Source organism: Camponotus floridanus, unplaced genomic scaffold (genome assembly GCF_003227725.1).
Source record: "Camponotus floridanus strain SB8 unplaced genomic scaffold, Cflo_v7.5 scaffold78, whole genome shotgun sequence".
Lineage (NCBI taxonomy): Eukaryota > Metazoa > Arthropoda > Insecta > Hymenoptera > Formicidae > Camponotus > Camponotus floridanus.
In genome coordinates, this window is record NW_020229847.1 from 823,722 (window position 1) to 836,517 (window position 12,796).

The 12,796-nt window shown below is 30.4% G+C and overlaps 3 protein-coding genes across 3 annotated transcripts; 2 read left to right on the plus strand and 1 right to left on the minus strand.

Annotated features, from left to right (window-relative positions):
* The first annotated feature begins 257 nt into the window (after positions 1-257).
* Positions 258-1,678, plus strand: LOC105256259 (signal recognition particle receptor subunit beta). The gene is made up of 4 exons (XM_020029069.2): positions 258-445; positions 822-988; positions 1,076-1,215; positions 1,335-1,678. Exons 1-4 carry the CDS (start codon positions 352-354, stop codon positions 1,666-1,668), a joined length of 735 nt encoding a protein of 244 aa, XP_019884628.1. The 5' UTR covers positions 258-351; the 3' UTR covers positions 1,669-1,678.
* Positions 1,679-1,894: 216 nt separating this feature from the next.
* Positions 1,895-8,141, plus strand: LOC105256278. The gene is given in 20 exon segments (XM_025414141.1): positions 1,895-2,050; positions 2,507-2,658; positions 2,743-2,831; positions 2,904-2,964; positions 3,050-3,179; positions 3,250-3,308; positions 3,386-3,451; positions 3,529-3,592; positions 3,692-3,823; positions 3,895-4,065; positions 4,158-4,648; positions 4,732-5,182; positions 5,287-5,690; positions 5,767-5,995; positions 6,237-6,408; positions 6,410-6,561; positions 7,154-7,367; positions 7,437-7,627; positions 7,706-7,812; positions 7,886-8,141. Coding segments are annotated over 19 exon segments (3,360 nt in total). The 5' UTR covers positions 1,895-2,050; positions 2,507-2,517; the 3' UTR covers positions 7,922-8,141.
* Positions 8,142-10,291: 2,150 nt separating this feature from the next.
* On the minus strand, positions 10,292-11,578 carry LOC105256279 (ornithine decarboxylase antizyme 1; the record flags this gene model as incomplete). The annotated part of the gene is made up of 4 exons (XM_025414143.1): positions 10,292-10,628; positions 10,803-10,958; positions 11,055-11,304; positions 11,447-11,578. Coding segments are annotated over 3 exons (498 nt in total), but the record flags the coding sequence as incomplete, so codon positions are not given.
* Positions 11,579-12,796: the final 1,218 nt, after the last annotated feature.

Genomic DNA, 12,796 nt, shown 5'->3' on the forward strand with positions numbered 1-12,796 from the left:
AACAGTGTGGTAATTACATCTGCAAGCTCAGAGGGTAAATAATTTGGGATCTTTGTTATCATCAATCATACTCAGTCTGCAAAGATAAGTTTCACAGCTGGGTAAGTGTGAATAGATGTCGCAATCGTTGAAAGCGTACATATTGTTGGGTCTGTTCTTTTCAACTGCACTACTGTACTAGTGCAATTAGTTAGAGTGAAAGAAAGTATGTTTGTCTCTTTCTCACTTATTGCACTAGTGCAGCAGTACAGCTGAAAAGAATAGACCATTGTGTATAACCTTTAATAATTATTTGTATTTGGCATATGGTGAAAGAGTTTGAAACTGGAGAAAATTGCAAATTACGAGATTATGGAGAAACATATAAAGCCATTGTTGGAAGAAAATGGCAATTCACAGTTGCTGGGTGTATTGGTCGCTGTGTTTGCTATTATTATAACATTAGGTAATACATATTAATTAGGTTGTCATAAGACTTATATTCAATATATTTTTCATAATATTTATTATTAAAGATTTAAATATATATGATTGTTTTATATATTTCTGATATATTTACAAAGTATCTTTAGAATTACTACGAATTTTTCTAATTTATGAAAAATATATTACTTTTCTTTTTATTTAATTTTTTATTTCTTTTTTTAAAATTTTATTTCATTTTTTTTCTTCTTTATATTCAAATTATGTACACTTTATTTTAAGAAAAGTATTGAATTAATACAGAAAAAACAATTTTGTATTTCTATCTAAACTATTTTCTTGCATTTAATATATATTGATTAAAATATTATATGTCAATTAACACATAATTTTTACAGTTTTGTTTGCACTTTGGCGCAAAAGAAGGAGTATAGGCCATAATATCCTTTTAACAGGTCTTAGTGACAGTGGAAAAACATTAATCTATGCAAGATTATTATGTTCTAAATTTGTCAAGACATATACATCTGTTAAGGAAAATATAGGCGACATTGCAATCAATAATGTAAATTTTAAGTGATATTTTATAAGATATTCTATAAGTCTGATTATATATTTATTATAATTATTCTTATAAAAATATTTGTTTTAGACTTCCTTGAGAATAGTAGATATTCCTGGAGACGAACGACTGCGCAATAAGTATTTTGATAAGTATAAATCATCTGCCAGAGGTTTGGTTTATGTGATTGATTCAGTGACTATTCAGAAGGAGATCAGAGATGTGGCTGAGTAAGTATAAATTTGACAAAAATGACTAAATATTTGATTAAGTGATTAATTTGATATTTAGTATCAACTTGAAATAATAAATCTTAATGTCTAATAATTTATATTTTTCTTCTTTCCAGGTATTTATATAATGTATTATCAGATTCTAATGTACAAAAAGTTCCCATCCTTATATTATGTAATAAGCAGGATCAAACTATGGCCAAGGGATGTATGGTGATAAGAACATTGTTAGAAAAGGAGATGAATTTGCTGCGAATGACAAAGACTAGCCAGTTAGAAGCCACTGACGCATCTTCAACCAATGTCTTCCTTGGAAAGCAGGGAAAAGATTTCGAATTTTCTCATTTGGACTCGCACATTGATTTCGCGGAGTCATCTGCATTTAATAAAGATGCTCAAACATCGGCCAATATCGAGGAACTTAATAATTGGTTACATAAGATTGCATAATAATAATGTACACCAAATTTTTTTAAATATAAATTATTCGTTTATAAATAATTTTTGGATTATAGAAACTTTTTTCCGATAAAAAACATATGTATCCTACTGTTAAGATTAATACATGATATTTATATTATTTTTTGTGACCGATCGACGATATTGTGTGCCTGAGTCGGTCAAAAAGTAACTGATCAATGCTGCCATCTAGTCTGATCACCGTGCGAGAGTTTGCGTTGCTAAAAATCGTGCGCGGTGAGATGTGAGATTTGCCGCCTGGTTTTCCGATTAGGTTATCATCTGTTATTATCGTGTATCGTGTTATTTAATTAATTTTCGGTGAACCTGTCTGTCGATGCTTCAAGATCATATTGCTCTTATTTGCAATCAGGTAAGATTAGCCCTGTTGGGGATATACGACAATCGGGAATCGGCTCGAATCTTTGCTCTTCAATCGACGCCGAACGGTTCTTTTTGGAACAGACAGTAGTAATGTAGACCAATGTACTAATTTAACCCATACTTAACCATATACTAAGCAAACTGCTCTGCAAAATTTAGAATAATAATTAAAATTATAATAAATGCATTAGAGAACCTGTCTCTGTTTAGAGAACCTTTATTATTCTTGATTTTTCTGATTTATATATATGTATATATATATATATATATATATATTTTTATAATTATAAATTTATTATGTAGAAAATATGGAAAAGGAAATTTCTATATAAATGTGTCTTTTAACACTGTTTATATATACACATTGCATATGCGTTATATTTGGAACAAATCTGTTAAGCTAATTTTAATTATATTTTTGCATTTGATTTTTTTATATCAATAGTTACAGGCAAAATGCCAAGACAAAGGCTCTTTACACGTTCTGTTTTAACCAAACGTCCAATTAACATGACATTAAACTTAGAGTGTACGGAGGAACCTCTGAGTGAAGCACAGTTGATATCAAGGACAAAACTCAAAGAGGATTGTGATAGGGTAAATACATCTACAAAAAAATATCTTTCTTTAAAAATATATATATTATTTAGAAATATATATGTGCTGTTTTTTTTATATCAGGTTACAGCTATTTTAGAAGAACTAGTCAAAGATCATGGCGGTAAATTGGTATGTCAAGCAGGCGTTGTCAGTGGTTATCAGTATACATTGTAAGTATATATAATCATAGACAAATGAAAATTCAGTATGAAACATGTAATAATATTTTATATTAATTGTAGACCTACAAATCCAACAGCAACATCAGCAGTAATTCAGAATAATCCTCAGATTTTAAATGTTGTAAGTATTTATTTATATTATGAAATATAACCTACAAATCATAACATTACATACATATACAGAAATATTTTATTTTTATTTTTAGACTCAGCAAAACAAAAATTCAACACCAATTAAACTAAATATTAATAATCCAACTGGACCTCAAGGGAACATTCAGTTAGTAGTTGACCCACGCATGGGGGTTATTGTAGGACCTGTTACACAAACTCAAGGTAGCAAATGCTTACATAATTAAGATTAAGATTGGTGAAAATTATATAAAATAAAAAAGATTTTTTTCAGGAACAACTAGTACAACTACATCTGTGGTTTCAACTGCTACACAGCCTCAACAAGAAAATGTATTATCAATTCAATTTGTATATATTTTTTTTATCAACTTTCCTTAAAGTACTAATTACATATTAATTTTCTTTAGTACAAGTATACTAGATCTGGACGAAGGACTAAAGTTCAAGTACAACCACCTGATATTATTGAAGAGGTATTTATAGAAGAAAGAGTCCTTTACACTTTTTATTCTGTAATCAATGAGTATATGAGTATTATATTTTCTATTAGCCTGCATCCACAGTTACTCGTTCGAGACCAAAGACTGGATCAGCAACACATGTTGTTACAACAAGTAAGAATATAAAGATATTTTTTAAATTAATGTATTGCATGAAGATAATTAAGACAAAGGATTATAATAATTAACAAAATACTAATATTGATTCCTCAGCTGCTACTATTCCACAAAATGTGACAAATCTCAGAATAAAAACTGTCAATAAGCAACAGGCAGTAAATCAACCAACTGTCAAACCAACTGAACACACTAGTATAGGAGGAATATCTGTTGGTTATAATACAGGTTAAAACCAAACATTTTACAATGTTAATACATTAGCTAATTAATTTTACTTATTATTAAATATATTGTAGTCAATGAACATATTGATGAAGCCAAGAAGAACCAACCTGATGGCAGAGAATTTACATTTAACAAAACAACCGGCGGTCGAACTTTTCCATCTCTAGTAGTAGTAGCAAGACCAAATTTACATAGCAAAGATATCGGATCACAAATTGCACAAAAAGAAAGACAAGCATTAGGTATACAATTTTTTTATCTTTATCTTTACTTAATATATTTATATAATGATATAATATTAAACATATTTGTGGTAATTAACCAAATTTTTCAGATGCTAAAGTTAAAAGTGTGCTCATGTTTTCTGCTACAAAGTTCGCCGAATGGTTAATACAGCAAGGTCTAGTAAGATCAGAACAATACTGTTTGCAACATAGCTCAAGTTATCAAAAGGCTAAACTCAAATTAGGAATGTATAGTGATCAAGGCACCTTCCCTTATTCTGGTGGTTATGTTTGGATATCCAATTGTTGTCCTGACAAATTTGTTTCTGTCTTTTCTGGTTCTCTCTTTCAAGGAGCTCCTTACACACCTACAGTCCTGTTAAAGTTGATTTATCATTGGGCATGTCAGACTAATGTGCAAAATGTAATCTCCTGGGTAAAAGTATCTAATATATATTTGAAAAACTTTTATACAAATCTACGTAGCATTTGTACAGCAGCGGTATGGGACAAGAGTCGCAAAATGGGCGGTAAAAATTCGGTGATACAGATTGGTGTAATTAGTCTCGGTACTACATCGCAAGATGGACATTTGCGACAGGTGAAATTTTATCTTAATAATATCTTAATATCTTAATAGAAAAGAGATTGTTTAATCGATTGGTTAATTCGGCTCCTATTTAGGTTAAAGTTGAAGTTCTTGGTGTTCTGGATCCAACTACATTAGACATAAGATTGCGCGCTTGCGAGCCGATGCAAAACGGAGATAGATCATTCAAAAGACGGTTTAATAATATTTTACATCCATTGAAAGAATGGGTTCATACAGACTCGAAAATAATGACTGACTTTACTGTTGACAAAAGCACCTTGCATGATATGGGCTACAATCATGTCATGCAATCTGCGTTTGCAGAACAGACATCTAGAAACCTCTTGAGTAATTACCATATCATGGAATATCTCAGAAAAATTGTGCCGAGAATGTTTCAAAATACATTGAGCTTGCTCAGCAGACAAATGATACAGCAGTTCTTGGATGAATTAATATGGAGAGAGATATATGGAGGTACATCGGAACGTGCATTTGACAATATTATTCGACATATTGCGGAACAAACTAAAATCGATACTAGTAAGTAATAAAATAATCGCGTTTTTGGCAAAGTAATAATTTTTTATTATCCACATATTCAATATCTTTACATCTTTAAATATAAAGATTATATATCTTTTCAGGTGACAATCTGTTAGATCGTTTAGCAAAAATCGCTGCTAATCCATTTCACGATTGGTCTTATTCAAATAATCCATCATTAATGGATACATCAATGATATCCACACAAGATTCAACTCCAATAACTGATGTAGCATCGTCTGAGAATATTAAAATCCCTGATTCTATTCCTATAAAATCTTATGTAAAACGGGGAAGAAAGCGAATGCATCCTGTAACAACTTTGGATCAACACGAGTCGCAAAGAAGTGCAATAGATTTCAAGAATAATAAAGAAAAAGAAAAAGATGATAAAGACGAAAGAGAATCGAGAGAACAAATTCAGCTCCAAGAATTGTATTATGCTACAATGGAAGGTGATAAGAATCTGATCTTAAAAGAACACAGATCTCCATTATATTTCAAGGTTCGCTTGAAACTGTTTTATTTTATCGGCATATTTTGTATAACGCCTGAGATATATATATATCTTTTTGGCTTAGTGTTTCCTCTGCATGACGATGATGAGATCTAATACCGAAGTAATGGAGCATATGGTTAGTCATGTACCTCCACAAGTGCCCGGTCAATCAGAATTGTCGGTATGCCGTTACTGTTGCACCGCGCTTTCATCGCAGCATCAAATGCTTACGCATGTGGCAGAAACACACAGCAATTTCGGTCATTCTGACGGCCTCATGGTAGTTTGTGCCATTTGTGAAGAGAAATTTGGTAAGCTAACATGCTGATATTTCGCATATTTGTTTCATAGTTATTCACAAGAAAATTAAGAAAATTTAAAAAATTAAGTGATTAAGACCCGGTCTTTATTTATTTAGGAAGAAAGATAAAGATAGACATATATTTAAGTTCCGCTTAAAGCTAAAATGACATTGGTGCAACCGGGCCTAAAATAAATAAAATATACCATGAAAGGGAAATTGAGAGAATTGCATTTTTGTTTCTTGTTTAGGAAAAAGCAAATCATTAATCGAGCATCTGTCATCAATGCATTATCCTTCGGAAATGCCATATCGTTGCGAAAGTTGCGGTTATCGCACGTCTAGTCATAAAAATGTCATAGACCATTATTATGAAATCCATGAAAAAGGCGAAGGATTGCAATGTCCTTTCTGCCTTAAGGTAAGTTCACGCTTATTTGTCGCACATGCAAAGGCACATTGTAAGAAGAGATCAAGGAAAAGGTAACAAGTGTTCAAGATGTTGTCTCTGGTTCAATCAAAAGAGTGCGTTGACAATACATCAGCGAGAATTACACGACTGTGTTTCTAATCCAAGTATGTATTTGAGTACGTGTATACTATATTATAAGATAATTATAATATATAATATATTATAAAAATAATATATTATAATATAATTTGTTGTTTCACCATTACATGTAATTCATATTAAAAAGGTTTTTTTCTTAGGACTAGTAAAAAAATTTGATCAATCTATTATAAATTACATTATTATATATTATAAATTATATTTTTTATTTATACTAATTTTAAAAATTTGTATAGATGAATATATAAACTATATTGAATTTATTATTTTACTATATTTCTTGAGAATATATGTAAAATTAAAATTGCGCATATTTCATTGATGCATATTATTATGTATTATTATTATGCTTTGATATTGGAAATTTATAGGATATTATAAGAACAAAACGGATATTTACAATGTGTCTATTAATAATCTAATTGAAATTTTAATGAAAATTGAAATGTAAAGTTAATTTACAACTAATGCTATAATAGCTATTTCTTATTGGTTCATCATTTTTATTTCTTTTAATATACTTTTCTTATTTATTATGTGAGGATATTATTGTTTCTATTGTTCTTACATTTAATAGAGCATAACAAATATTTACAGAAGCGATACCATATTCTGCTGCTAAAAGTGGAATAATGGTCTCAAAAGAACGACCAGAAATGATACGATTTGCTGTAGATAGTCCACCGCCTGAATTACCACCGGACGAAAAGATACAAAAATGGAGCACTGGTCCAATAACAGTGAATACTTCCACCAGATATTTAGCATGTCAGGAGTGCGAAGAAGATATTGATGAAGAAGATCATTATCCGTAAGCATATTATTCTAAAATCAGTAATCTTGCAAACTATATTACATACATAAATCATTTAATGAACAGAGGCGAACAACGATGTCAACAGTGCCGTTATGTCACATGTTGTTGGCGCGCATTCCAAGAACATCAACAACAAATCCATAATGAAAGGCCGAAGACGAGTTTGATCGTGCCATCTCCTTTAATTAATATTCCATTAGAAAAGAAATTACAATGTCCATGCGGTTATATGTCGACTGATGGCAATCAATTAGGTATATAGTAATGCTATAGATGAATGCAACAACGTATTATTGATATACGAATTAATTTAAATTGGCATTATATTGCAGCACAACATTTAACAAAATGTAAAAAAGTATTGGCACGTCCTATTGAAGAATCAGCACCGTCTGGTATGCTTGATAGTTTAGGATTAGTTCCGAGAACCTCTTCTGAAGTATGACATTTTTATCTATAGTAATTTTTTATTCTTACCTATCTGATTCTCATTTTTTTTTAATTGATTATAGGAAGCTGACTATGAAAAATCCAATTCACGCAATTAAATGACAAAAACAAAAATATAATTGCTATCAATATGAATGAGGTAATTGCTGTATTAGAATGAATGAAGTACATAAACAGATATGAAATTCTTCTGTGAAAAAGAAATATGTAAAACATTTATCTAGATATTAAGACTTTATTATTGATCAAGACTACTATTACTATTGAATCTTTTCACGATTTTGAATTTTCTTTTTCGATTTTATAGCCAAAAGATTGAAAGAAAATTTTTATAAATTGTGTTATAGAGTCGAAAAGAAATATTCAAAATTATTTTGTTATCGAGACTTATTTCGTCATAACATTATTGTACAATATTATACGGTATCATCTCTTAAATTTATGTATGGTTTTTTAACCTGAGAAGTTGATTAATGAAAAACAAATGCGGAAGGCATAATAATAAATATAGTTAATATAGTTTAACTTTGAATTTTTGCTTTTGTATTGGAATACATAAGCTAAGTATTTAGTTGTTTTATATTGATAACTAGAAAAGACATACAATAATTATTGTATGTTGTTTTGTATATTAATATTAATAGAAAATTGTGTATATTATGTCAAAAAATACTTTTTACGCACATAAGAATCATATATAAAGCAAAGATAAGTATACTTTATAATTTACGTAACTAATATTTTTTCATTATAAAAATTTACTTTATATAGTAGTAAAATGTATTTAATTACATAATTAAATGATTTACGTTATATTTATATAGTATGTTATATTTATTTTACTGAATTAATAGTATATTTTAATTACACATTTTGCACATAAATGTTATCTCATTAAATAAAAGCCAAAAGCACTTGCATGAAAGCCAGAAAATCATTTCAAGTAAATATATTTGATAAACAAGAAGAATATAATTTTATTAAATGTTTATTTAGCAATTACGTCTTCATGAATAAGAAACGCATACATATTTATTTGTGTGTGTGTATTTATGTCAGAAATACGAATATATAATACTAACTGACAGGATAAAACGCACGGAATTGTTTAATTTAAAAACTTGAGGCAAAATTTTCGATAATTATTTATGTGAAGTTAACATACAATAGTCCGTCATTCTGTACTTATCTTTACCTACATTCCTAATAAGCTATTAACACTTTTTTTATTCTTTTTAAATTTTTTTTCAATTTTTTTGTATTTTTATATTTTTCATGTGTCCGTTATCAAGTCAACACTAAAGAACGCATTTATTAGCAAAATCTCTTCAATGTTAACTGATTGGGGATTACCAGATATACACTATTACTTATACTTAAGAGTCTATACCAAAGATAAAAGAAAAATTAATAAGATAATAAGGCTCTCTTATGTTATTAAAATTTTAAATTAATAATATGTTATATAGATAATATCGAAAAAAATACATTTTGCATTAATATTTTTTTCAATCTACTTAAAAATATGTACATATATAACGATAAATGATTTCTAATAATCTTATATTTCCCATTTTTAAATAAAAGATGCATAGATTAGATTGTGATTTCTTATAAGAAATTAATTGACATTCTTTATAACAGATGTTTATATAATTTATGCATCTTTTATTTTTAAAATTCGCAGATATACAATTATTAAAAACCATATTTGTTATATAAATATTTTTAAATAAATTGAAGAAATACTAACACAAAATGTATTTTTTTGGATTATGGACGTTTGGATTATAACGTAATGTTTAAAATCTCAAAATTTAAAATTTTAATAATATAACATATATTTGTGCAACGTGCTATTTTATCTATCATAGCATTGCCTTAAATTGAAGAGTACTTAACTTATTTGAACATACTTCATAAATCTTTCAAAGATTTTAGATTCCTATGAAAAATAAGTTTCAGTGGACAAAATTTTTTTACTTTATACTTTTGCAAAAAAAAAAAATTTTTAGTTCATATTTTTTCTATTTAACAAAAACTGAATTATTTGCGAAATTACAGAGAAGGAAATAATTACATCTTGCAATTATATATCTGTTATAAAAAATGTCAATTAATTTCTTATAAAAAAATTAGTATTTAATTTATGCATCTTTTAAAAAAATGAAAAAACTATTGAATAAATTTTATCGACACTCAAACAACGCAGGTATTAAATCTAGATTATACATGATCGATAATACTTACAGATAAGGAAATGTACTTATATTAACGAAAAATATTGTGGTGATACCCAATCTGCCACAATTAACATTGAGATATATCGATAATAAATTTTCTCTAAAATTTAACAGTTTGTCGTCGCATTCAGTTGTTAATGTGCGACTCCAAATTCCGTCAAATTTCGTCACGTGGGAAGCTTTGTCAGCAACTTATATGCTCTTACAATAATTATTAACATTGTGTTCAAGAGAATGAATCGATATACCCATCGAAAGCCTTTTATGTACGCGTTCTACGTATTCCCGACTATATTTTTTTGTTTCTCCATCAAGCCTCCTAAATTTAACGCCAAGTTTGTTCTCTGTGATAACCTAATGTAAATTCCTTTTGTGATTTTTACAATGATTTTTGTCGAAACTTATAAATTTCCGAATTTGAAACTAATAAAACTATAAAATGCAAATTATATCGTTCATAATAGCAAAACTTAAAAATATGTAAGATAAACATTGAAACATTTTTCAGAGTTTTCCAATTGTCTCCTTTTCAGGATTTCAGACTCGAACTATGTGGCGGTACCTGTAATATAAAATATAACAAAATTCAAATAATTATACCTGAAATCATATAATAAATGCATATAAAAGTAGAAAAGAACTAATTAATAAATGAAAAATAGTTAAATAATGAGAATGTAAGTGAAGTTGCAGAGAGCTGAGAAACTTTTTGATATCTCTTCTCTTGATTCAATACCTGTGCGTTAAATTTGAGAGAGGCCGAACTGCTTTGCCAATTACTCGATGGCATAGAGCATGTAGAGATTGCCAGCATCACTGCCTGGCGGTACCAAGGCATGAGTTGGTGGCAGGACCGTGAAACCCAAGAACATGAAGGTACGAACCAGCATTGCTAGACCATAACAACAGAACGATTTAGACGGTGAATCTTTCTCGTCGACGCAAAAATCTTCGACGTTTGTGCCAAAGAATGGCAAGCGACAAGTACCTCGATCTGATCTATCTTTACGAAGGCAGACAATGATATTGGTGCAGCGCAGTGTTTCTTCGGCGTATTCTAGGAGCGAAACAAAGCCCTCCTTTGATCCTTCGGGCAGAAGGCAGCTCGGTACGCGAATGTATAGACAGCGGCGCCATGCTACGGTCTCCCATTCGACAGATGTACTCTCGGTCAAGTGGAGAGTGAACGTTAGACGCAATGGTTCGTTACTTCTTACAGCTTTCAACAATTCATCCTCCTGTGTCATGACAAAGGAAATTAAAATCTTGTTCGTTCATCGGAGATACATTTTATTTTTTTGAATGTGCGAATACACAGTATAAAAAATTACTTCTGGCTTTTAAAAGTAATTTCTACCCCCTCCTCCTTGAGATACGTACTTGCACAATGTGGGAGCTCACAGAGAGCTGACTCTGCTTGATCCCCACGCCGCGGCTCTCTGTGTTGACTGTAGATACAGACAATGCGGCATGGGGCACATCAGGACCACCACAGAGGCCCCACGCCCAGCGTTATACAGTAATGCTGTTGCAGTCTAGAACCTTCTTCTAGGCTCTCATCCATGCATTTACTAGACATTTCACTGAAACATTTTTAGCAATTAGGAATATGAATCTTAAAAAAGTTTTTCATTATGTAATCATTTATGTAATCAAATTTAATATAAGTTCAAAAATCTATCATTATAATATAATTAACATACAGAATATGTATAAGAATGTAAGATGTAAAGTGTAAGAATGCATGCAAATAGGTTGAGGATTATGGAAAAAGAGGAAAGATAATAATTGATAGGTAAATGTGCTTATTTTTTCCGCAAATAAATGTTCGGTCAACATGACAGGATAACGGGCGTTTTTCTTTAAAGAGAGAATGAGACATGAAGCATAAACAGTACATAGACGTACTGCCAAGAATCTTGATGGAATACTTATGTAAGTTCAGGATGTTTATCTCTCCTCCAGCTAATGCAATCGGCTTATTACGAGAATTAGATAATCCGCGCGGGATTTTGTTTTGTATATTAGATTTTTCTATTAACAATCTAATGATCAAAATGCACGACTACAAGAATAACAAAAATGATCGATACTGTTAAACGATGTTATATTGATATATCATTTTCTCGAGATCATCTCAAGGAAGTTGGGACACAAAATAAAGAAACGTAGGTGTCTACCTTGGCATTTTGAGTGGAAATTTCTGCCACGTGATGCGTAAAAAAAATCAACGGGAAATTCACTGAGATGATACGTGGCAATGATACGATCGGTCGAGCGATCAGATTGTTTTGAAAAGAGACTACAGTGACATTCACACGCGGTTAAAGGAAAAATGAGCGACTGCCGTACCGCGGTCGACGTATGCGATTTATAAGATGTGTACAACACGGACCGCCGTTACCGGGCCATTATTGTCGGTCGCGTATCGGCGTCATTAAAACGGGCATCTCGCCAAACAAATAATGCGCGTATTTTGCGCATTGCCACCGAGAGAAACCAATTGCTTTTGCTTACAACTTTTACATCTCTGGCCGAATACTTCGCGACGCGTGCTAAATGTAACGGTGTTTTGCCTATTGACATTGGGAAATGTCGATGCTTACGTAAGAAGCGAGCGTGCACTTGCAACATTTTCTATGAAAGAGCAGTTTAATTGTGCATCGCCCAACAATTTATAAATATTCTCGGTTACACTATTCAACAGATAACGCGAAGCTAATTTTAAAA

Bases quoted from the DNA above. Each gene is read 5' to 3' on its own strand.
- LOC105256259 (XM_020029069.2), top strand. From the start codon at position 352: ATGGAGAAACATATAAAGCCATTGTTGGAAGAAAATGGCAATTCACAG. The intron at 446-821 runs GTAATACATATT...TAATTTTTACAG, and splicing joins TGCTATTATTATAACATTAG to TTTTGTTTGCACTTTGGCGC. The intron at 989-1,075 runs GTAAATTTTAAG...TATTTGTTTTAG, and splicing joins GCGACATTGCAATCAATAAT to ACTTCCTTGAGAATAGTAGA.